This window comes from Sebastes fasciatus, chromosome 5, assembly GCF_043250625.1.
Source record: "Sebastes fasciatus isolate fSebFas1 chromosome 5, fSebFas1.pri, whole genome shotgun sequence".
Lineage (NCBI taxonomy): Eukaryota > Metazoa > Chordata > Actinopteri > Perciformes > Sebastidae > Sebastes > Sebastes fasciatus.
Genome location: NC_133799.1, coordinates 7,502,113 through 7,521,862, shown reverse-complemented (window position 1 = coordinate 7,521,862; position 19,750 = coordinate 7,502,113). Strand labels below are relative to the sequence as shown.

The window sequence follows — 19,750 nt, the reverse complement described above, 5'->3', positions numbered from 1 at the left end:
CTCTGATTGATCCCAAATTTGGTGCGATAATGGCCAGGGGTTTCCTCTATATGTGTAAAGAAACAGAATGTAAATATATTGATGCATTGAGGAAATACAGTACTACAAACACATAAGTACAATAAGCACAGTCATACCATTCCATCAAACCCTGATTGGTGTTTCTGGGACAATCCCGACCAAAGCTACCTAAAAGTAAATGAATACATTCATTATAAACCTTCATATTTGATATTTCGGCTTATTGTACTTATGTGTTTGTAGTACTATATTTCCTCAATTTGTTCTTCAATTTGAGCTCCAGTAGCTCTTCTATTGGATCGGACAACACAGGCCAGCCTTCGCTCCCCACGTGCATCAATGAGCCTTGGGTCTGACCCTGTCGCCGGTTCACCGGTTTTCCTTCCTTGGACCACTTTTGGTAGGTCCTGACCACTGCAGACTGGGAACATCCCACAAGAGCTGCATTTTTGGAGATGCTCTGACCCAGTCGTCTAGCCATCACAATGTGGCCCTTGTCAAAGTCGCTCACATCCTTATGCTTGCCCATTTGTTCTGCTTCCAACACAAAGTTCAAAGTTCAAAATGTTCGCTTTCTGCCTAATATATCCCACCCACTGCCAGGTGCCGTTGTAACGAGATGATAAATGTTATTCACTTCACCTGTCAGTGGTCTTAATGTTATGGCAACATAACAAAAAAAGTCACCAAAATGCTGAAAATCAAAGGTATTCAGAAAATAGGAGTGGTTAATATGGATAAAATCCTTTATCACTGTGTATGTAAATGTATGTTGCGATTTAAGATTATTTTCATTATCAATTAAGCAGTTGATCACTTTTTCACTTAATTGATTCTTTTGACTATAAAAGGTCAGAAAATTATGAAAAATGATGATATATAATGTTCCTAGAGCCCAAAGTAACACCCTGATATTGCTTATTTGGTGTCAACAACTGTCCAAAACAAAGAAAAACAGCAAATATTCACCTTAGAGGAGCTGGAACCAGTGAATTTTTGGCATTTCTTTTCCTTTAAAATATGACTAAAACAATTCATTGATTATCAAAACAGTTGTCGATTCATTTTCTGATTCACTAATCGATTAACCAAATAGTTGTTTCAGCTTTAATTGACATATTTTGCAATATAGTACATTTTCTGCAAAATCAAATGAGAACAAAACAACCAGGCAGGAATGTCTGTTTTTGGTTTATCCTGCAATTTAAATGCCTGACAAATGTATTTTGTCATGACACGAAAGATCATACAAATATCCAGTATTACGGAACAGATGTTTGATTATGTAACACAATGGTCTATCACACCCAGAGACATATGACGGTATAAACGCTATGGTCAAAACTCACACTAGGTTTTTCTCAATGCAAAGCTTTCATTGATCAGCCTTTGCCAATAAACGTCCGTCTCTATAGGGACATTTCCTCGATAGATGGTCAATGCATCATGAACATTACCGCCCGGCCCGCTGCGTGTCCTTTTGAACCCCGCAGACTGCATTGACCATCGCATGAACTTTACATGAACCCTGCACACGCAGCCATGACCGGGTCACACAGCGGTCAATGATGATATGGACACACGCGGGGACAACAGTACTTAATGACTTTATTAATAATATGATTTCAAAATAAAAAATAACATTAAAATAACATGTTTTGTCCTTGTTAACAACTTGCATCATATGGCCACATGGTGGCATTGTAATGCCAAGTTTTTATTTTCAAAGAATACCAAATTGTTCTGCACATCCAGTTTGTTCTGCTTGGACCACATATATGGAACACATTTCCACCCTCCCCTTTTACCCCCCCGTTAAAAAAAAAAAAAATCAAACCTTTATAAATACAGGCAACCCTGTCCCCTTGTCACAGACACATTATGACAACCACTGACACAGGAAACATCCCGTCTGCACATGCCCCCTCCCACCCCCCTCCACATATTTGCAACCATTTGCTCTATACTTTTTGCTCATCCTCTAAAGATCCACACAGTAGATATTCTACCTTTGCTGTATTATACACGTATTATATATAATATAGTCTCAGCTGAAATGCTCCACTCCCACAGACCTGCACAGAGTTGCAAAGTGAGAGGAACCAGAAGTGTTTCTCTCCATTCTTTATTCCCATTTTCACTTTTTTTCTTGTATGAATATCTTCAATGTTAATCAACATAGAAACACAGGACTCTTCCGGAAAATGTAACGGTTATGTCGGTTTACATTAGGACCACCGGTTTCAATTATTTCAACTTAGTTTCTGAGAAATCATGTTTTATTTGTCATTTTGGCTTGGCGGGAGGCTCTAAATACTACAATACCCATGAGCCTCAGCGGTCGTTGACACGGAGAAGAAGTCAGTCAGAGGCACAAGACAGGTAGCAAATTTGAAATGGTCCGTCATTGCAGTTGTTAAAGGGAAAATTCGCTGATTATTAACTTGGTCTCTATCTGAGTTAGGGATATAGTGTGACAAACACCTGCTGTTCTTGCTGATGTTTTCTGTGTCTCTGAGGCGCAGCTGCAACATCTGTTGTTCTTCCTGCATCTAGTGGCGTCACAGTGATGTCGTTGGAGGCGAGGAAGAACCACAGAGTGCTACTTCAGCTTTGGTAGATGTGGGGCGCAATGCCGCTCAAAAACTGCCTTGTTCTCTTCGCTTGTGTTGCGTTTCCAACAGTGATAATGGCATCCCGTAATATGAGTGCAGAGAATGCTACGGACGAGGGTTTTTTACAGTGGATATTTACAGTGTTTTGGCTGACTCAGATATGAAGCCAGAGAGAGGTCACTAGAGGATGCTGCTACAGCGGGGAGGATAAGGCCGGCAGAGACCCTCCAGAACCTGAGCTGCTGAGAGCAAACACGACCGGTGGTGGCTTTGCTCAAATTACCCTCCGATGTTGACAGAAACGCAATAATTCTGCTGTGATGGATGTCAGCGTGGGCAGTTTTTGTTGGATGCTGTCGCCGACGACAACCTCGAGAGAGCGAGCCAAATGTGCGTTACGAGGCATGATATTTTCCCTCCTCACTGGGACAGACGTGTGTTGGAGACCTTCTCCAGGATCCCCAAGATAAATTGAAAAAGACAACCAGCAGGGCGATTTTGGGGAGATTTTTGTCATTGGATTTTGTAGCTGGCAACTAGTACAGCAGAGAGATACAGCAGGGAAGACGTGTTGAGCCGGCATATTTTCACATATTACTCTGTGAATTAAGGATTTAAATCTACCAAACCAGAGTGGCTGATTGTTGGAATAGTGGAAAGACTAACGGACTAATGATTTTGGTGACTTTTATTTTGTTTCTGTCCAGTTTGAAAGTGTGTTTTATGATGAGTTAACGAGGCAATTAAGCTTGTCTTAGTTCGGTGTAAGAGAGAAACTTGAAGTACGGTTGTATATTTCTGTTTAGGTGTAAGAATAATGCCTTCATTGACATTTTGTAAGATTTTGACTATTTTTCAGACATAAGTAACTCGCCGCTTACATGCAATGCATCCTGGTACATGTAGGCACTGCCGGCAAGGCTCTGCAGAGAGCGAGAGAGAGATAAGCTTGCACTGGGGAATTTATATATTATCTACATTTACCATCAGCACACTGATTGGACATCCACATAAAAGGAGGCAAATTTTCCCTTTAACAAAACGCTGTGCCATATTGGTGGAATTCATCCAAAAGTGAACCAAAAACAATAAGTGAACTGATTTATTTATATATTTTCTAACAGTTTTTAAATCATTTGAACCGTGATTGAATCGTGAGAGTTTCATGTTGATCTGAGCAGTAAAAGTGCTCCAACAGTGAGTAACGCAACACAACACTGTCTGTGGGGAAAAAAATGAATGGCATTTTTACTTCCGGTACCAGGGGCGCTCAAAACAGCTCCGACCCACTTCACAACTCTATTGTTTCCTATGATGTGTTTCTTCAGGCTCAAGTTATCATAACAGAATAAAATTAGGTGACCGTTTTTGTTTGGGTGAAAAATTCTATGAATGAGTAGAAAAGAAACTCAAATCATAACTGGACATGACACAGAAAATAAACATTTGTAGCTCAACAGTTCAGTTCCCTGAACCAAAGTGTTGGACTGGTTCTGGTCCAGTTATTCCTACTGGAAGCAGACGGTGATAAAGTTTAGCTCATCCAGCAAACATTTTCCTACACCTGCTTCTTGGTGTTCAGCTGTCATCAGAGTCATGACACAGAAAAACATACAGGGAACATCCCCCATAACGTTTTACGCCTGAAATAGATCCAACGGGCACGTTTGTTTGTGAATAATAGTGACAAATCATGCCAAAATAAAGACAATTAAATAAGAAACAAACAAAAAAAAATGGTTGGCAAAGAAAACAAAAATCAATTCATATTGTATTGCATGTAAATATTGTATAAAACCCTTAAAAATACAGTTCAGGTAACTACTTAAGTACTGAAGTCATCACAGCCAAAAGTGCAGAGGTCCATAAATAAAACATTGACTGTGGGTAGACAGTGGGGCTTCTCTCGAGTCCCCACGTAACCTCCCCTTCTCAACCACCACAAGGGACTGAATGAGTGCCTGGTCAAAGGTCAGAGTTCATGAACTAGGACTTAAAAGTTCCCACATCGATGCACAGAGAAGAGGACAGGAAGGTTGGTTTTTAAAATTTCTCCTATCGCTCGACAAACACACTCGCAGACGCACAAACGTCACTCACACAAGTTGCAAAGTTCATTCTCAGTAATCACGGCCTGAAGTTCTGTTGACAGAGGCACACCTAGAGAAAAATGAGGGTGGGACGGGGGAAGAAGTGAGGGCAGGAGGGGGGTTACTGCAGGGCACATAAGGCGGCAGGAATCCACGGGTTTTTTTTCTTATTTGAGACACATTTTTCCGTGCTCAGACGGCGTTTACAGTAAGGGCAGAGGGAGTGTGTACATGTCGCTGAGCCGGGCAGGCAACAGAAAAAGAGAGAGAAGTATTAAAGCTATCGAAGCGTCAGAATAAAAACACTGTCGGCAGGAAGAAAACACAGGAGGAGGGGAGGGAATCGCTCATTGAAGGTTTGTACCACAGTGGGCTGGTGTGTGTGTGTGTGTGTGTAGAGCCTAAAGGGGCCACAGGAACTAACACAACAGGGGCCTGAATCAAGAAGCAAGTTCACCTCATTCTGGCTTTCTTTGGGGTTTTCTGGCTTCACAAAAACCTAACACTGGTGATCCTGGAAACCGGTCTCACAAAGCTGACTCTAAGCTCTATTAACCCACAATTTACCAAAGTGGGTGGGAGTTTGTTGACTTTAAAGAGGCCTAACACAAAGCCAACAATGAATCACATTATTAGAAAATAAAATTGTGGATCTCTCTGGGTCAATTTTGTCAGTGCAGCAGCAAAAGTAATATTTAGCGAATTAAAGGTACTGTATGTAAGTTTTTACATGTATTAAACTTTTTTAATTGTTTTTTATTGCCAATATGAGAACATAACCTAAAAAATTTGACTTTCTGGGTTCCCTCTATCAGCCTGTAGACTGCTTTTAATGTGAAGAATATGGGCCGTTTTTTCTAGGGAATTCCAACGTATGTGACGTCATGTGCGCTCACGAGTGCCTTTATTTTCATCTCCGCTTACAGGGCTAACCGTGTGCAACCATAGCTAATGTTCGGTTAGAAATGGAGTCCGCTAACACCAAAATTCACGCCTACGTAGTGCGAGCACAAGCACGAGCAACAGGACTCTGACTGTCGTTGACTTAACGGCAACAGGCGTCACTGTTAACAAGCAATTTCTGATTCTTCCATGGAGTCCCTTTAATAAAAAGATGAAGAAAAGTGGGCAACATACAGGAACATTATTTACATATATAACATAATAAACTTAATGGTCAAATAATGCAATAATCAAATAATAATAGACTGTAGCCAATAGTGGGCATTATTGTATAGACTCCATTTTCAACATGTTGTACAGTGAGAAGAAATTGATCATTGACATTTGTGCTTCTTTGTTTCTTGATAAACAAATTAAGAAGTAACACTGTTTCTGCTGCAGAAAGCTGGAGAGTAAATGTGCACATAAAAAGGTTTGAGAATAAATCTTAATTATTGCTCATTATAGAAAAGAAAAGAAACCTCTAATTGGCTGGCAGGTGTCCATTTGAACGAGGTTAAACATCTGGACACCTGAAACATAGTTCATATCAACCTGCACGTAACCATAGCAACAGTACTTGAGCTGCCAGATAACTCTAGTAAGGATAACTTAACTGTGGGTTTAAACAGTCTATTTCATTTGGTAAGTGGCTACAACATCAGTGTGATAATGCACTCCGATGTGTCCTGAAATAAAAGTAACATACTCAACATGTGTATATAATCTAATAGTAGCTAATGATCAGTGTGTGGATATTATTTGTTTGATAAAGATGCTATTAGTGGGTATTTCTTTGTATTTATGATCATTGACACTTTCAGTCCCTGCATGTTCTTCCGAGCTGCAGTAATGGATCAGTAATGCAAAATAAACTTATTAAATGCAACTGTAAAGGTCATTCAATATTGATAACTACTGCTAACCTGCTTTGTGCTACATGCTAGAAGAATTGTGGGAAACTGCTAGGCTTAAGATGCTGACAATTAGTACCAACACCAGTACCCTTAGAGTGAAACCAATACCAATAGAGTACTTCATTTGATACCCATTATGTAAATGGCAGTAGCGGTAGCCAATCACACCTCACTATAAATTGAACAACGCTTGTGGCGATTGGCTGTGAGCAAAACATCTCTTTCTAGATCTGGGCACAAAAAGGATTGATTGCAGGCATCATTTGACTGGAGAAGTTTTGATATTACTTGGTACAGGGTCGTTTCGGTCGATACCTAAAAAGGTACTGAGTACCGATACCTAGCCCTACTGACAATGAACCACAACACTGCCGGGTTTGAGTCTGACTTTTGTTGCCTGTCATCTCATCTCTCATTTCCTGTCACCTCTCTTCTGTCATCTCTAATAAAGGCATACAAATAAAAGGAGGGGGTTGTGCTACAAACATCTTAAATGTCTGATATAGTTAGCATGTAAAGCTGAGTGAGTCTACCGTTGCTTTGTGCTCATTATTACAAATCGTTGACAGGTTTTGATGTGATAAGTGAACCTTTGTGATCTAAACTGGTTAAAGCGAGCCAGCTTTGTGGGAGCAGTCGTCCTGGATTAAAGTGATCAGTCTGATCTTGCTTCATGATGCAGGCCCCTGAGAGATACATGTCAGATATTTGGGGAAAGAAACACGAGGAGGGTTTTCTGTAGCTTATTTTACTGCCTACATGCCCTTTTTGTGTTTGCTTTTGTTGATGCTCTTCAGGCGCCTGGTAACTTGGTATCAAACGCTCCATCATTAGTTCAAATACTTCCGAAGAGGGAACCCCGACCCTATTCAACGACAACCGTCTCACAAAACACACACACCACAGCTGAGTCAACTGTTACTAGAGCTAATTAATGTAACCACCACGCAGTCACCTGACGCTTCCTCTTTAAAACACTGAACCTAATCTCAGAAAGCAAGAACATAAAAACACGACCACCGTCAGGGAACTAATAGTAGTCTTTAAAACTTCTAGAGGGCTCGATTAACAGAAATGTCACTGATAAAAATGACCACAGCCTACAAAGACACTGGAGAAAGAGAAGCAGGGATGGAAGCCGTTAAGACAATACTGGATATTCAGGCATCCCTATTAACACTTGTTTCCCCGAGGGGGGTATTTGGGGGGGTTTCAATCTGTGTGACCATGGCTAACAGAGCGCACACCCCCCCCCTCACACTGCAAGTCGCAGAAAAAGGCACTAGAGTGGGGCTGTTGCTAGCCGTAGAAAAGTAAAAGCGATATACATTCATAGCTCACAGGTTATCTTAACCGCAGTCTGGGAATAAATACACAAAATGCACTTGTAGAAAAATAAAATGTAAAAAAGCGTGGCCCCTGTTTTTTTTTTTCCTTATTTTTGGATTCTGGGAGACAAGTATGGCTACTTTTTCACGGCTTTTTTTGAACCCCCCTCCCCACCCGACCCTACCCACCACTTAGAAGGCAATTCAGGAGTGATCCTCTACTGCTCTGGCCGCGAGCAGTCGAGCCCTTTCATGCACGCCAATATGAGAATAAGGGAGGAGGAGGGATGGAGTGAGGGGCTTCAGTGGGAAAGAGGGGGGGGGGGGGTGTTGGTAGGAGGTCAAGGCTCAGCTTTCAGTGCGAGGAAGTAGAGGGGAAACTCAACAGAACATGTGTTTTCAAATGTTCAGACAACAGAGAAACCTCATTCAAAACAGAGTCACATACATACAGCTCACGTCTCAGTGTCTTCATGTACAGTGTTAAGTGTAAGAACCTGGGAGACAAACATGTGCATGAATTTGGGTACCACTTTACTTTAACCTACATTACATTTAGCATTTATAAGCACTGTAAAGATTTTAAAAGGGTTTGCAACACACTGTAATGTGGTTATAAGCACATACAAGGACATTTTAAGTGTTTATTAAGGGACAGCATTTGTCATTTGTTTGTATTTTATCATACGCCGACCTCCATGTAGGAGGGGTTATAATCTACTTACTTATAATTGCTTACAACTGCATTATAGTGTGTTCAACATTCAATGTTTATATACTGCTTATAAAGGCTAAACAGGAGTGGTTTAAGTAAATTATTACCTGAATCTGTATTTGTTTGCCGTGTGTGTGAAGGAAGGAAACCGGCTGTTGTTTGTGCTCGAGCTTCACGCACGCACAAAGAGAAGTCGGTAACAACAAAGACAACATCTCTTAAACCTCAGCAGCGCTTGCATGCACAGTCAACACACACACACACACACACCCACACACACGACTCAAAGAGTATGTCGGGAGAGAAATGAGCTCCAGCTGACAGCAGGGGGAAGGGGACTGAAGTGTTCTGCCGAGTAAGGAGTGTGCGTGTGAAGGGGGGGGAAGAGGAGGAAGAAGAGGAGGAGGAGGGGGAGTATTGGGTTTGCAAAGGCGGGAGTGCAGGAGGTTGAAGGAGGGGGTGTGGGGTGCATACCACAGCTCTGCACAGACTCAAAAAAAAAAGGAGATGTGTAGTGAAAATCCTGACTGTAGACGGAGTTCAGTAACTCCGCTCTTCCGCCTCCTCCTCCTCCTCCTTCGGTTTCCTCCCCAGCGTCACGTGAATGTGGTGTGTCTTCATGTGTGCTTGTGTTTGTTCGTGTGTTTCTGTTTGTGTGGTAGTTGTTCGACGGTTCAGTCAGGCCTGTGAAACAGCTGCGACATGATGTGGCTGCTCGTCCACTCCTTAAAAAAAAAGAGGAGACGTGGTGGCGAGTCTACCTCCACCGCCGCCGCCGCCATCCACAGGCCGGTTTCCCCACGCCAGTTTCCACTTCCTGTCACGTGGCCGTCGCCTCCAGGTAGCTCTGTAGTTTGCGGACGGTGGACTCGTCCAGTGAAAAGAGGTCAAAGTCAAAGGTGGTGTTGGTCACGTTGAAGTGGCCCGTCTCCTCGATCAGGTTCACAATCTGCGAGAGGAGTGATCAATTATCATCATTTACCAATAATCACTTCAGATCACATTAATCCTGAAAATAACTCAATATATAAAAAGACGCTTACATGGTTCCCCAAGTAACATTTTTAACACCATTTTAATACTACATAGAAAGCAATTTAATACGTGTTTCACAATCAAATATGATAGAAAACCAGTAGGGAAGGTAAAGCCTAGAATTATTTTGTTATTATTGCCATAATAAATATTTCCGTACCGTGTTTTTTTAGTACTTCCCTGTAGAGCTGGGCGATAATTCAATATGATAATTTATCGTCTTTCAATGGAATCATATTGTGATGAAATCATATATTGAGATATCAATCATCTACAATATACTAACTCAAATTTCTTCAAACTCAGTAAAATCAAACTATTGTTTTAATTTGATTACTCTGAAATATATATATATTTTTTTCTATAATTTCTTATAATTTAACTAAATTAGAAAATACTCTAGTAAAACTATTAATAGTATACTAGTAATATTTATTTGTAAAGTAATTCACACAGGAGTATACAAAAACAGGCTTTACCATGTGGTCATTTGATAGGAAATATTTCATATTCATCTATTGAATTACCAGAAAACATGCTATATTGTGATGTATATTGTTATTGAGATATTAAATGACCTATATCGGGAGAGAACATTTTGGCCATATCGCCCAGCCCCACTTTCCAGCAGTATATAACAATGAGAGATGCAACAATTAAATTTTCTAGGCCGAATCCAATCTTTTAAAAGTCTGCCCGGCTGATTCCCATTTACTTTCTTTCTAAGATTAATTGACAGCAAACATTTTTGTAACTTTTCTTTCATGAAAAATTTAAATTCAACTGTAAATTCAGCTGTTGTAAATGTTTTTATGGTTGTTACTCCACGGCTTATTTTGAACTTACAGGTGTTACAAAGTGCTTGATGAGCTTAATGTCTTCTTCACTCACACTGAAGAACTTCCACACCGACGACATGATGTGTGTGTGTGTGTGTGTGTGTGTGCGTGTGCGTGTGCGTGTGCGTGTGCGTGTGCGTGACGTTACCGTCTGTGCCGCTGCGTGCACAATGTATAACAATCATGCGGCACATGTGTGTAAATTTGACCGGCAAAAAAATGGATACGAGACCGATCACTGGCCGCCGGTCAGCCGATCAGCCGATCAGCTGACAACCGGCCAGTATGCATCTCTAACAACAATAATTCCTAATGATATAATCTATTTAATCTAATCTGTTTAAGGCGAACTGGACCCAGATAAGTGACATAAAATGGCTGGATGGATTAACCAATTAAAAATTATATTGATTTAAATTCATGCTAAAATAGACACTTGCCCATGAGACGATAAGCCTCCTAGCTACTGTAGCCATCAGTAGTGACAGTGTTTGCTACAGGCCTGATGATGCTGACTTAAACCCCACAAAAAAACACATTGAACAGCCTCCTACACGCAACAATCCCACTTTTAGTTTATAAAATCAGGCTGTCTCCAGCCTACAAATATTACTAACATTATTACCTTCAGCAGGCAAGAAAAAATATGTAAAATATAATATATTTACTATGTTCTTCAGACCACATTATTCATGGAGAAACTCAATATATAAAAATACTTTTTGTTTCTCAGTGGTCCCTCATTGGTTTTTCCATGTATGCATTGAATTCTCCCGGTTGTTTAGTACACATATCACATTGATTAAATAGTTTGTGCCTTATACATTTTCCAGTTCTATACTAATACACATCATGCCATATTTTATTGTTAGACAGTATCAAGCCAAAATAGAGGCATAAACCCAGACCTGCTGTAGGACGTTACGCTCCCTTAAAGCCATCAGTCTGCGATGGAGGTCCACCAGTTCTTCTGTGTAGGCCTGCAGGGTTTACAGAGGACAGTGAACACGGTCAGTACAGTATTAAAGAGTCATAGAGCCGGTACTTTTTATGTGAAATCTAAACTTCTGTATGAACAATATGAAGAAAAATAGACCGTCTGACCCAGTGCATGCCCTAATTAGATTATTGTTCTCTTTGCTATATCATTTATTTATATATTTAGTTTATTTAGACTTTGCTGTATATGTTTACTCTTCATTTTATTGGTTATTCTTGTTTTGTTTCGTTAGTATTCGTTACATGTTTTCGAAACAAATCTATCTAATCTAATCTCTCTGCTATTGCAAAATGGAGTTCACTAGCAAGCCTTTACAGGACACAAAACCATTTGAGAAGTCAAATGTGGAATTATTATGGATTTGACACCATCGGTGGAAAATTGAGGATAACAGGTACCACTGTTTGCTGGTTTTGCTGTAATCTTGGTTTGCGCAGCGGAGGCGCAGCAAGCGAATGTTAATTAAACAATAGGGATGCACAATATTGGATTTTTCCCGACATCCAATATTTTCCAACTAATTTTGTCCGACTGCCGATGCCGACATACGCATATACTTTTCCACCTAATTGCAGAGAACATCCAGTCTCTCCTGTAGTGGAATTAATATATTAGTATGCCTACTGTTACTGTGATGGCACACTGGCAGATGCAGACATAAAATGTACGAAATGCACAGTTTACACGGGCAAAATAAGAAAACTGCTTCAACTTAGGTTACGTGTAAAACATGCCGTGTTTATTTTTATGTAACATATTGAAACAAAACTGCAAAACGTATCATAATTTAACAGGTTTGGATGATGCTGTCCCTGAGACAATCCTGAAATAGGCACAACCAGGGCAAATTTGACCCATTTCACATGTTGATAAACAATGTACCTCACGGCAGACATATTTCTTTTTGAACCTGCCCCGTCAACGGTTTACATCACGTTAATCGGCCTGTCATATATCGGAGGAAATGTTCATTTCTGGCCGATGCTGAGATTTAATTTTAAAGCCTTTATCGGTCATTACCGTCATCGGTATCGGCGTGCCGATATCATTGTGCATCCCTATTAAGCTGTATATGTTAGGATAGATTGAGAGGGTTGCATTTTAATTATTTTGAAAGATTTACATTACATCAAAAATGATTTTGTTTGAAAAAGTGACTGCCCTGGGGGAGATTTAGTGGAGAGACTGCTAATTCTTGGTCTTCCACAATCTTGTTTTCAGTCTGTATGGTTGTTGCATTTTGCTGCAAAATAGTGAATCTAGAAATAAACACGGTAATCTGAAATCAAGGGTCTAGAAACAGAGGGTGTTTATGGTGTATCTATTCAATGTTATGCGTTTTTATTGTTCATATGCATGCATCCTTTGTGTGGCTGTTTTAGATGAGAACGTTTCTGCTGCTCACCAAAGGCAAGTGTTCAACTTTGGAGACTTATTCTATTTTAAACTACATCCTGAAGTAGACGTCTGCCTTTGAATTTAAATCTCTGTGGGAATTACCCACGGAGATGCCTCCACATGTTTTAATGTGGAGGAGCGATAAAGGATCAGTTTACCGGAGTTTAATTTTATCACTCCATGAATCATCTCGTTACAAAGAAAGAAAAAAGAGATTTCTTTTCAAGGGTTCATAGGCCAGAGTCTGCCTGCACATCTGGATCAATTCACTGTCCATTACTCCATCTTGAATTCATTAATGCCCTCAGTGAATGTGGACTAAATACTGCATGTGTGTGTATGTGAGGTAATGCGTTAAAAAAACGTTTGATTTACCCTTCCTACCTTGTCGTATCCCTTCTTCAACACCTTCTCGGAGCGAAACGAGGAGTCTGGACTCTTTCTGCCTGAAACCTGCAGAAAAGGAGAGCGAGAAAGACAGAAAGGAGGAACACAAAGAAGAGAGACAGAGGCAGTGATGTGAGACCACGAGACTATCTGGGACACTGGTGACAGATAATACAGCTGAAATGTAAGAAATGTCTGCTGAATGTCTTTAGGCTATTTTATGTTGGGTAGAAACCAAGATGTTAAAAATACAGCATGTACTGAAATTCAAAGAGTTGTCTCTGTCTTAACTACTGTTTTTTTAATATTGTTTTGATAGTTTTACTCACACGGGTTTCATCAAACACATAAAAACATTTGTTTTGTCAATTTTACTCAGAAACATACACAACATAATGCTTTAGGAAAGTCCTGTTCATGTTGGCCAAGGATTATGCTGACAGCTGAAGAAAAACTCAGTAACACAGTAATATTGTTCAGAATAAATAAAACCAGAATCAGTAAACAGACAGTTGCTCTACAGCTGTAAATGTCCATGTTTGGTTTTAGTGTTTATTTTCTAGTCAAACTATTTCCATTTCTGTCAATACATGAATGAAAGCAGGCAGTAAAATGAGGCGCGTCTGTGTGACTCACTTTGTTATTGGAGGAGCTGTGTTTCTGGGGGGGCGGGGCGGGGTCTCGACTGGGGCTGTGCGAGCCGTCACTGCTGTCACTCTCGCTGTCCAGGCTGAGTCTGGCAGGGGGTACAGGGCAAGGTCAGAGGGTCAGTCACACACAGACTGACAGGACACATTGTCATGCTGCTTAGCATTGTGCTTGGATGTGTGTGTCTTAGATTATAATTATTATTTGTTGTTGATATGGAGCCTATTTGGTGAAGGAGACAAAACAGACATTTAAAAAAAACAACCAAGAGTAAACAATATTGAGAAGGGACAAAAACACTGGTGAGGTAGGGACAGAAATGTAACATCTTACAAGGTCACTGCATTAAGGATTTCACGAGAACCGATAGTTCAGTACCAAGTCGATGCCAAAATTCTGAAATGTGACGGATCAGGGCTTGAGACCAAAGGCGTCACGGCATCCCGGAGACGATAGAAAATTTCCCTGATAATGCATGTAGCTTTATCAGGGAAATGAACAGAAAATCATTCACCTGTTTTTATGCGTATTTTTGATTTGCATGAGTGGAAACGCAAAAGACATTCAAGGAGAAAAAAAAAAGTCAAAATATCACAAAAACATTAGGGTCGCTCGAGATGAACTGCGCCTCGCCTGGAAAGTAGACGAGATCAGGCGGCAGCAGCAGGGGGCGGAGACTAAAATGTGCGGTCAAGTCGGACAGTTTCCAGCCGCCTTCAAAGAACTTACAGATGTCACAGGAAAAGTTACTTCCTGTTAGATCCGATCTGTAGGCTACCTGTAGTTGTCAGACCACGTTGGGATTTATTTATATTTGTTTGTAAATATATGTGGAAATATGCATGTATCTGGCATTGGATTCTGTCCTTTTGTTATTTTTATGTCCGCCTTGTAAAGCACTTAATGAGCACTCGTTTTGATAAGTGCTATATCAATAACCTTAATTATTAAAATTATTATTATTATTATTATCAACCACACAAGATATGTTTGTTAACAGATGAAACCTTCATTGCACAACTTGAGACTAATAGTCTACAATCTAGTGTTAAATATTACAATACAAACACAGAAAGTTCAGACTTTCTACAACACGTGGTGTTTGCTGTCAAAACTAAGAGCCAATCAGCTCTTTGATCAGGCGCGAGCCAGGAGTTTCCCATAATGCCCTGGGCCTTGCAGTCAGTGGAGAGCATCTACAAAAAAACTCATAAGAGGTGACGAGAAAAGCGTGGACCCCGTCGCAGACAGGGAAACGAGTGCAACCTGCAGAGCGAGTTTGACGTAAATGTGTGTTTTAGCAGGAGCAAGGTTGAACTTGCGATGCGATCTAGGACAAATGTTTTTGATTGACAACCAAAGATGTAAAGAGGCCTTTAGGGAGACTGACCGAGAGTCGCGGTTCGGGGGGTTGGTCTTGATGGGCGTCTCCTCCTCTGAGGTGCTGTCGTCATCGTCTGACTCTTCTGACTGGATCTCCTCCACCATCGATCGAAGGGGGCCTGGGAGAGGAGGACAGAATCACACAAACTATAATACAACTTATAACACTCTAGAAAACTCTTTAGCACGCCCAAATTAATGTTCATCTCCGCGATGAAACCAGGTGAAAGGACTCTCTACCTTGCCCTTGTTTCGCTCCCGGCTCAAAGTCCGAATCCGAACTGGAGTCAGAGCTCGAACTGGAGTTGGAAGGACTGGAAGGGTTCGACTGCTGTGAGAGGAGGAAGAGATAATAACAAGGAGGAGACAAGGGAGGAAAGAAATGGACAGAAAGTTAATGGGGACAAAAAAAGAGAATTGAATTGAGGATCAACACAGGAGGTGAATACTGAGCTACTTTTTTCCTGACTCGATTTTTGGGAAACATGGACATTCAAGATCAAAGATTATGGAATTAAATGAGGTCCAATCTCAAAATACTTTCAGGTCTCTCCATAAACTTAGTGTGTAATAAATGGATAAAAATACAAATCAGTGAGTACAGCATGAAATTGGAGCTGAAATGATTAGTTGATTAATTGATTAATCAACAGACCGATTTAACAGGAAATATTTTAATAATGGATTAATCATGTTGTTTTCAAGCAAAAATACCAGACATTACCTCTAGGGGTGTGAATCTTTCAGTATGTCACTATTTGATTTTGATTCTTAGGGTCACAATTCAATTCAAAATCGATTCAGTACATAGGGGTGCTAATTTCAGGATCTCCTCCAGTCCGCTGTGCACTAATAAAGGCAAATTTATTAGTGCACAGCGGACTGGAGGAATTGTGGCAAATTATGGCATGAAAGCAGAGTAAAGTGTGTATAACATTATGGAGTTTCTATAAGTATAAAAGTTATATCAACTGATAACAATAATGTAAACACACAAAGGTAAAATGTAACATCTATTCATGCTAAACTTGCACAAGATAAGTTACTAGTTCAATTTTTAGTATTTCTCAATTCTCAAAATAACATTGACGGGTATTTTGTGTGATTTTTCAACAAATCACACAAAAATGCTTGACACAACTTTGACTTGGTTCTTTTGTAGAAAAAAAACGTTTTTAAAAATTGATTTTTGGAAGTTGTGAATCGATTCAGAATCTTTGAAGCTAAGAAGCTCGATTCTTGCATGAATTGATTTTCTTTACCCCACCACTAATTGCCTCGTTTAGGATTCGCGTTTGTGAGAATTTTCTGCTTTTCTTTGCTTTATGTGAAAGTAAATTGAATATCGTTAAGACATTTGAAGAAGTTATATTGGGCTTTGAGAAACTTTAACAGACATTTTATAGACTAAACGATTAATCGATTAAATGAGAAAACAATTGGCAGATTAAGCGATAATGAAAATAATCGTTAGTTGCAGCCATACGTGAAAAACAATGATCATAATAATGACATCTTTGAACAGCATGACATCATAAAAACCTTCCCTAAAAGCATATTTTTCCTTGTCAATATAGTCTGAATAATTTAGCCCCTTTTCACATTTAGTTGAAAGCTCCTGTGAAGCAGACGTACCTCTGACTTCGACGATGCTTCGTCCTCTGAATTCGACTCTTCCGACTCTGGAAGTTTCTTGGGCTCCTTCGGTTCCTGTGTGTCATTTTTGCCTTTGGGCCAGCGACCTTTTTCCTTGGGTGGTTTCTTCTCTGCGTACGGCTGGCCGACTGCAGACGACGAGGAGACACGAGGAGACGTTCCCGTGAAGGTCGGTCCCTTCGGCCCTTCGGAGCTGCCCTTCTTCTGCTTCTTAGCGCTGGGTTTGGGAGACTCGACCGTGGAGGGTCGTTTCCCCGGGACTTTCGTTTCTGAGGGCCCTCCCCCGGCTCCGCCTCCTCCCCCGGCTCCGCCTCCTCCCCCACCACCGCCTCCTCCTCCCCCACCACCGCCTCCTCCTCCTCCCGTACCACCACCCCCTCCACTCCCAGCCCCCCCTCCTTTAGGGGACATGCCCTCCATCTTTGTCTCCTTCAGGGTGAGTTTAGGCTCCTTGAAGGCAGCCTTGGGTAGGACCTTAACTGCTTCATCTTTCACTTTGATCTCTGTCGGCTTTTTTGAAGATGAGGATGAGGAAGACGAAGGATCGCGGCCACTCTTGCTGCTTCCGTCTCTGTCGTTGTCTGCTTTCGACGTGGCTTTGCTCTCAGAGTCTTTTCGGGGCCGTTCACGGTGCTCCTTGGTCAGCTTGTGCGGTTTGGGTCCTTTGCTGCTGCCACTACTACCCTCTTTGCTGGGTTCCTGGAGAGAGAGAAAACAAAAGCACTGTCATCCACAATCTACTCTTAAAGCGCTCAGCCAACGGCCTCAATGAAAGAAAACGGACTCAACAGCACAAAGACCTCCTCATGTCTTGCCAGTCTAGTCTGTGCTGTAATCACATCATTTACTGTGAAGGAGATGTCAAATTAAGCACTTTGGTCAGTGTGAACTTTAGACAAAACAACAATTCTCTCAGTGATTAGTCTAAAAAAACAGCTAATTAAACCTTCCTCTCTCGGCAATAGCAAGACTACAGTTGAGTGTACAGCCATACTACCAGCTCTGTGAGACTGTACTTGGGTACAGCGGTGCTTTGAGTTAAATGCTCAAATGAGCATGCTAACATGCTCACAGCGACAATGCTAACATGCTAATGTTTAGCAGGTATAGTTTAGTAGTAGTTTATAGTATAGTAGTAGTAGTCAGACTTCCCAGTTCAAACTGAGCGCAGCATTAATCCTACAGACTAATCCTGAAGTTGGATTTCCAACTCGGAAAGTGGGTCGAACCTGCACCAACAGTAAAAAAAAAAGCTGTAGTGATATACTGTTTATAGCACTTCTGTCTTATTTATGTCTCATTAAATCACTCGTACACACAGTACTGTCCAACTTCTATCTGTAAACATGTTGCTACGGTGTTTGTATGCGGAAAATGCATAATGCATTGTTATCAACTGGTATTGCTAACAATAGGATTTATTGGACAACTTATCCAAGGAAAAAGATAGTTGACCACTTCACAAGTTAAACACAGACACTATCCTACTGTACTCGGCACTACAGTAAGAAAAAAATATAAGGAAGAACGAATGAAAAACCAGTGCCATTTCATTTCAGTCAAACATGAAGACCATCGCAATGTACTGGTCTGTGAAAGGTTGATACCAAAGCAGTGGCAACTATGGAAAATGCAACAGGATCAGTTTCCTGTTTTCTCACAATATGTCCCGTCTCCTAGCAGATAAGCTGGCTGAGTAATTCTGCATGCAGATGCTCAAAAACAACTGGCTATGAAGCCAGAAGCCTGACTCATTCATTTAGACATTTGCCCCTATATCCTTCAAAAATGTCAATACAAATGGGCTGGAATGATCAATGAAGTTGTGACACACTGGTAAAATACTTTAAATGAATGACAGTGCTAATGAGATCACTAAGATGATATTTTCTTGTTGGCAATTCAACCAACCTTTGACACATGAGAGGTCTTGGTCTTCTTGGGGTCTGAGAAGGCAGAGAGGGGGATGGTGGGAAGCATCGGGTAGTCTGGACTGGGCCTCGACACGGCTTCAGCCCCCTCTGGAACCACCAAGACCTGAAATTAAAAAGACAATAGTTAGGGAGCTTCAGTGTAGATCTTATACATATACACACAGTGTACAGGGCCTTTATTTACTTTGACTGAAGACAGAATCAGGCTTTTATAGAGTTCTTTTTCCCCAAAGACAATGTTAACATTTGGTGCACGTCTGCGGCTTGAATCTTCAGTACAAAAATAACTGTTTTAGAAAATACCTTTCTTTGAAAAAAAGTCAAAAGATACATAAAAACTCTGAGAAAGAAGTTAACCCCGACTCCCAATGTGCATTTTGGCAAGAAGCATCCAATCAACAAGCTAACGGTGAGCGAAAGCTAAAGATTTTGGTGATGAGATAACTGACTGGGAAGTAAACAAAGAATCCTGCACACCGTCCATCACTTTATTAACGACGTTTCGGTCCTCAGACTTTCATTAGGCAAAGTTTTTATACACAACCTGCGCACCGGTCAATAAAACTTTATGGTGTGTAATAACTTTTTTGAAATGTCAACCTGGTGTTGAGTAAACTGACTGCAGCTTAAATCAATGCAGCTTTAGATTCTAGGTCAATTTTGGATGAACTCAGCACCTGTGACGACAATTTTTGTTCACTGATTCAGTGACAAAGTGTTTTGGATTTTCTGCCGCTCTGACTGGATTCTTCTCACATATCAACGAGGGCTGAGGCTCATGGGTATTGTAGTATTTTAAGCTGCCCAGCATGCCAAACGTATTTCTCTAAAACAAAGTTGAA

General features: G+C 40.8%; 1 protein-coding gene across 4 annotated transcripts in view; it reads right to left on the bottom strand.

Moving 5' to 3' along the window:
* Positions 1 to 1,612: 1,612 nt before the first annotated feature.
* Positions 1,613 to 19,750, bottom strand: part of LOC141767493 (protein ENL-like) — a 30,943-nt gene continuing 12,805 nt past the window's right edge. The window contains exons 5-12 of one of the 4 annotated variants that reach the window (XM_074634844.1): positions 18,886 to 19,011; positions 16,954 to 17,673; positions 15,559 to 15,646; positions 15,326 to 15,437; positions 13,924 to 14,023; positions 13,285 to 13,353; positions 11,411 to 11,482; positions 1,613 to 9,577 (exon numbers count right to left, since the gene is read on the bottom strand). In XM_074634844.1, coding sequence (XP_074490945.1) covers positions 9,449 to 9,577; positions 11,411 to 11,482; positions 13,285 to 13,353; positions 13,924 to 14,023; positions 15,326 to 15,437; positions 15,559 to 15,646; positions 16,954 to 17,673; positions 18,886 to 19,011 — 1,416 coding nt within the window. In that variant the 3' untranslated portion in view covers positions 1,613 to 9,448. Of the gene's footprint in view, positions 9,578 to 11,410; positions 11,483 to 13,275; positions 13,354 to 13,923; positions 14,024 to 15,325; positions 15,438 to 15,558; positions 15,650 to 16,953; positions 17,674 to 18,885; positions 19,012 to 19,750 lie in introns of all 4 variants that reach the window. The other 3 variants (XM_074634842.1, XM_074634841.1, XM_074634843.1) reach the window with 3 other exon arrangements.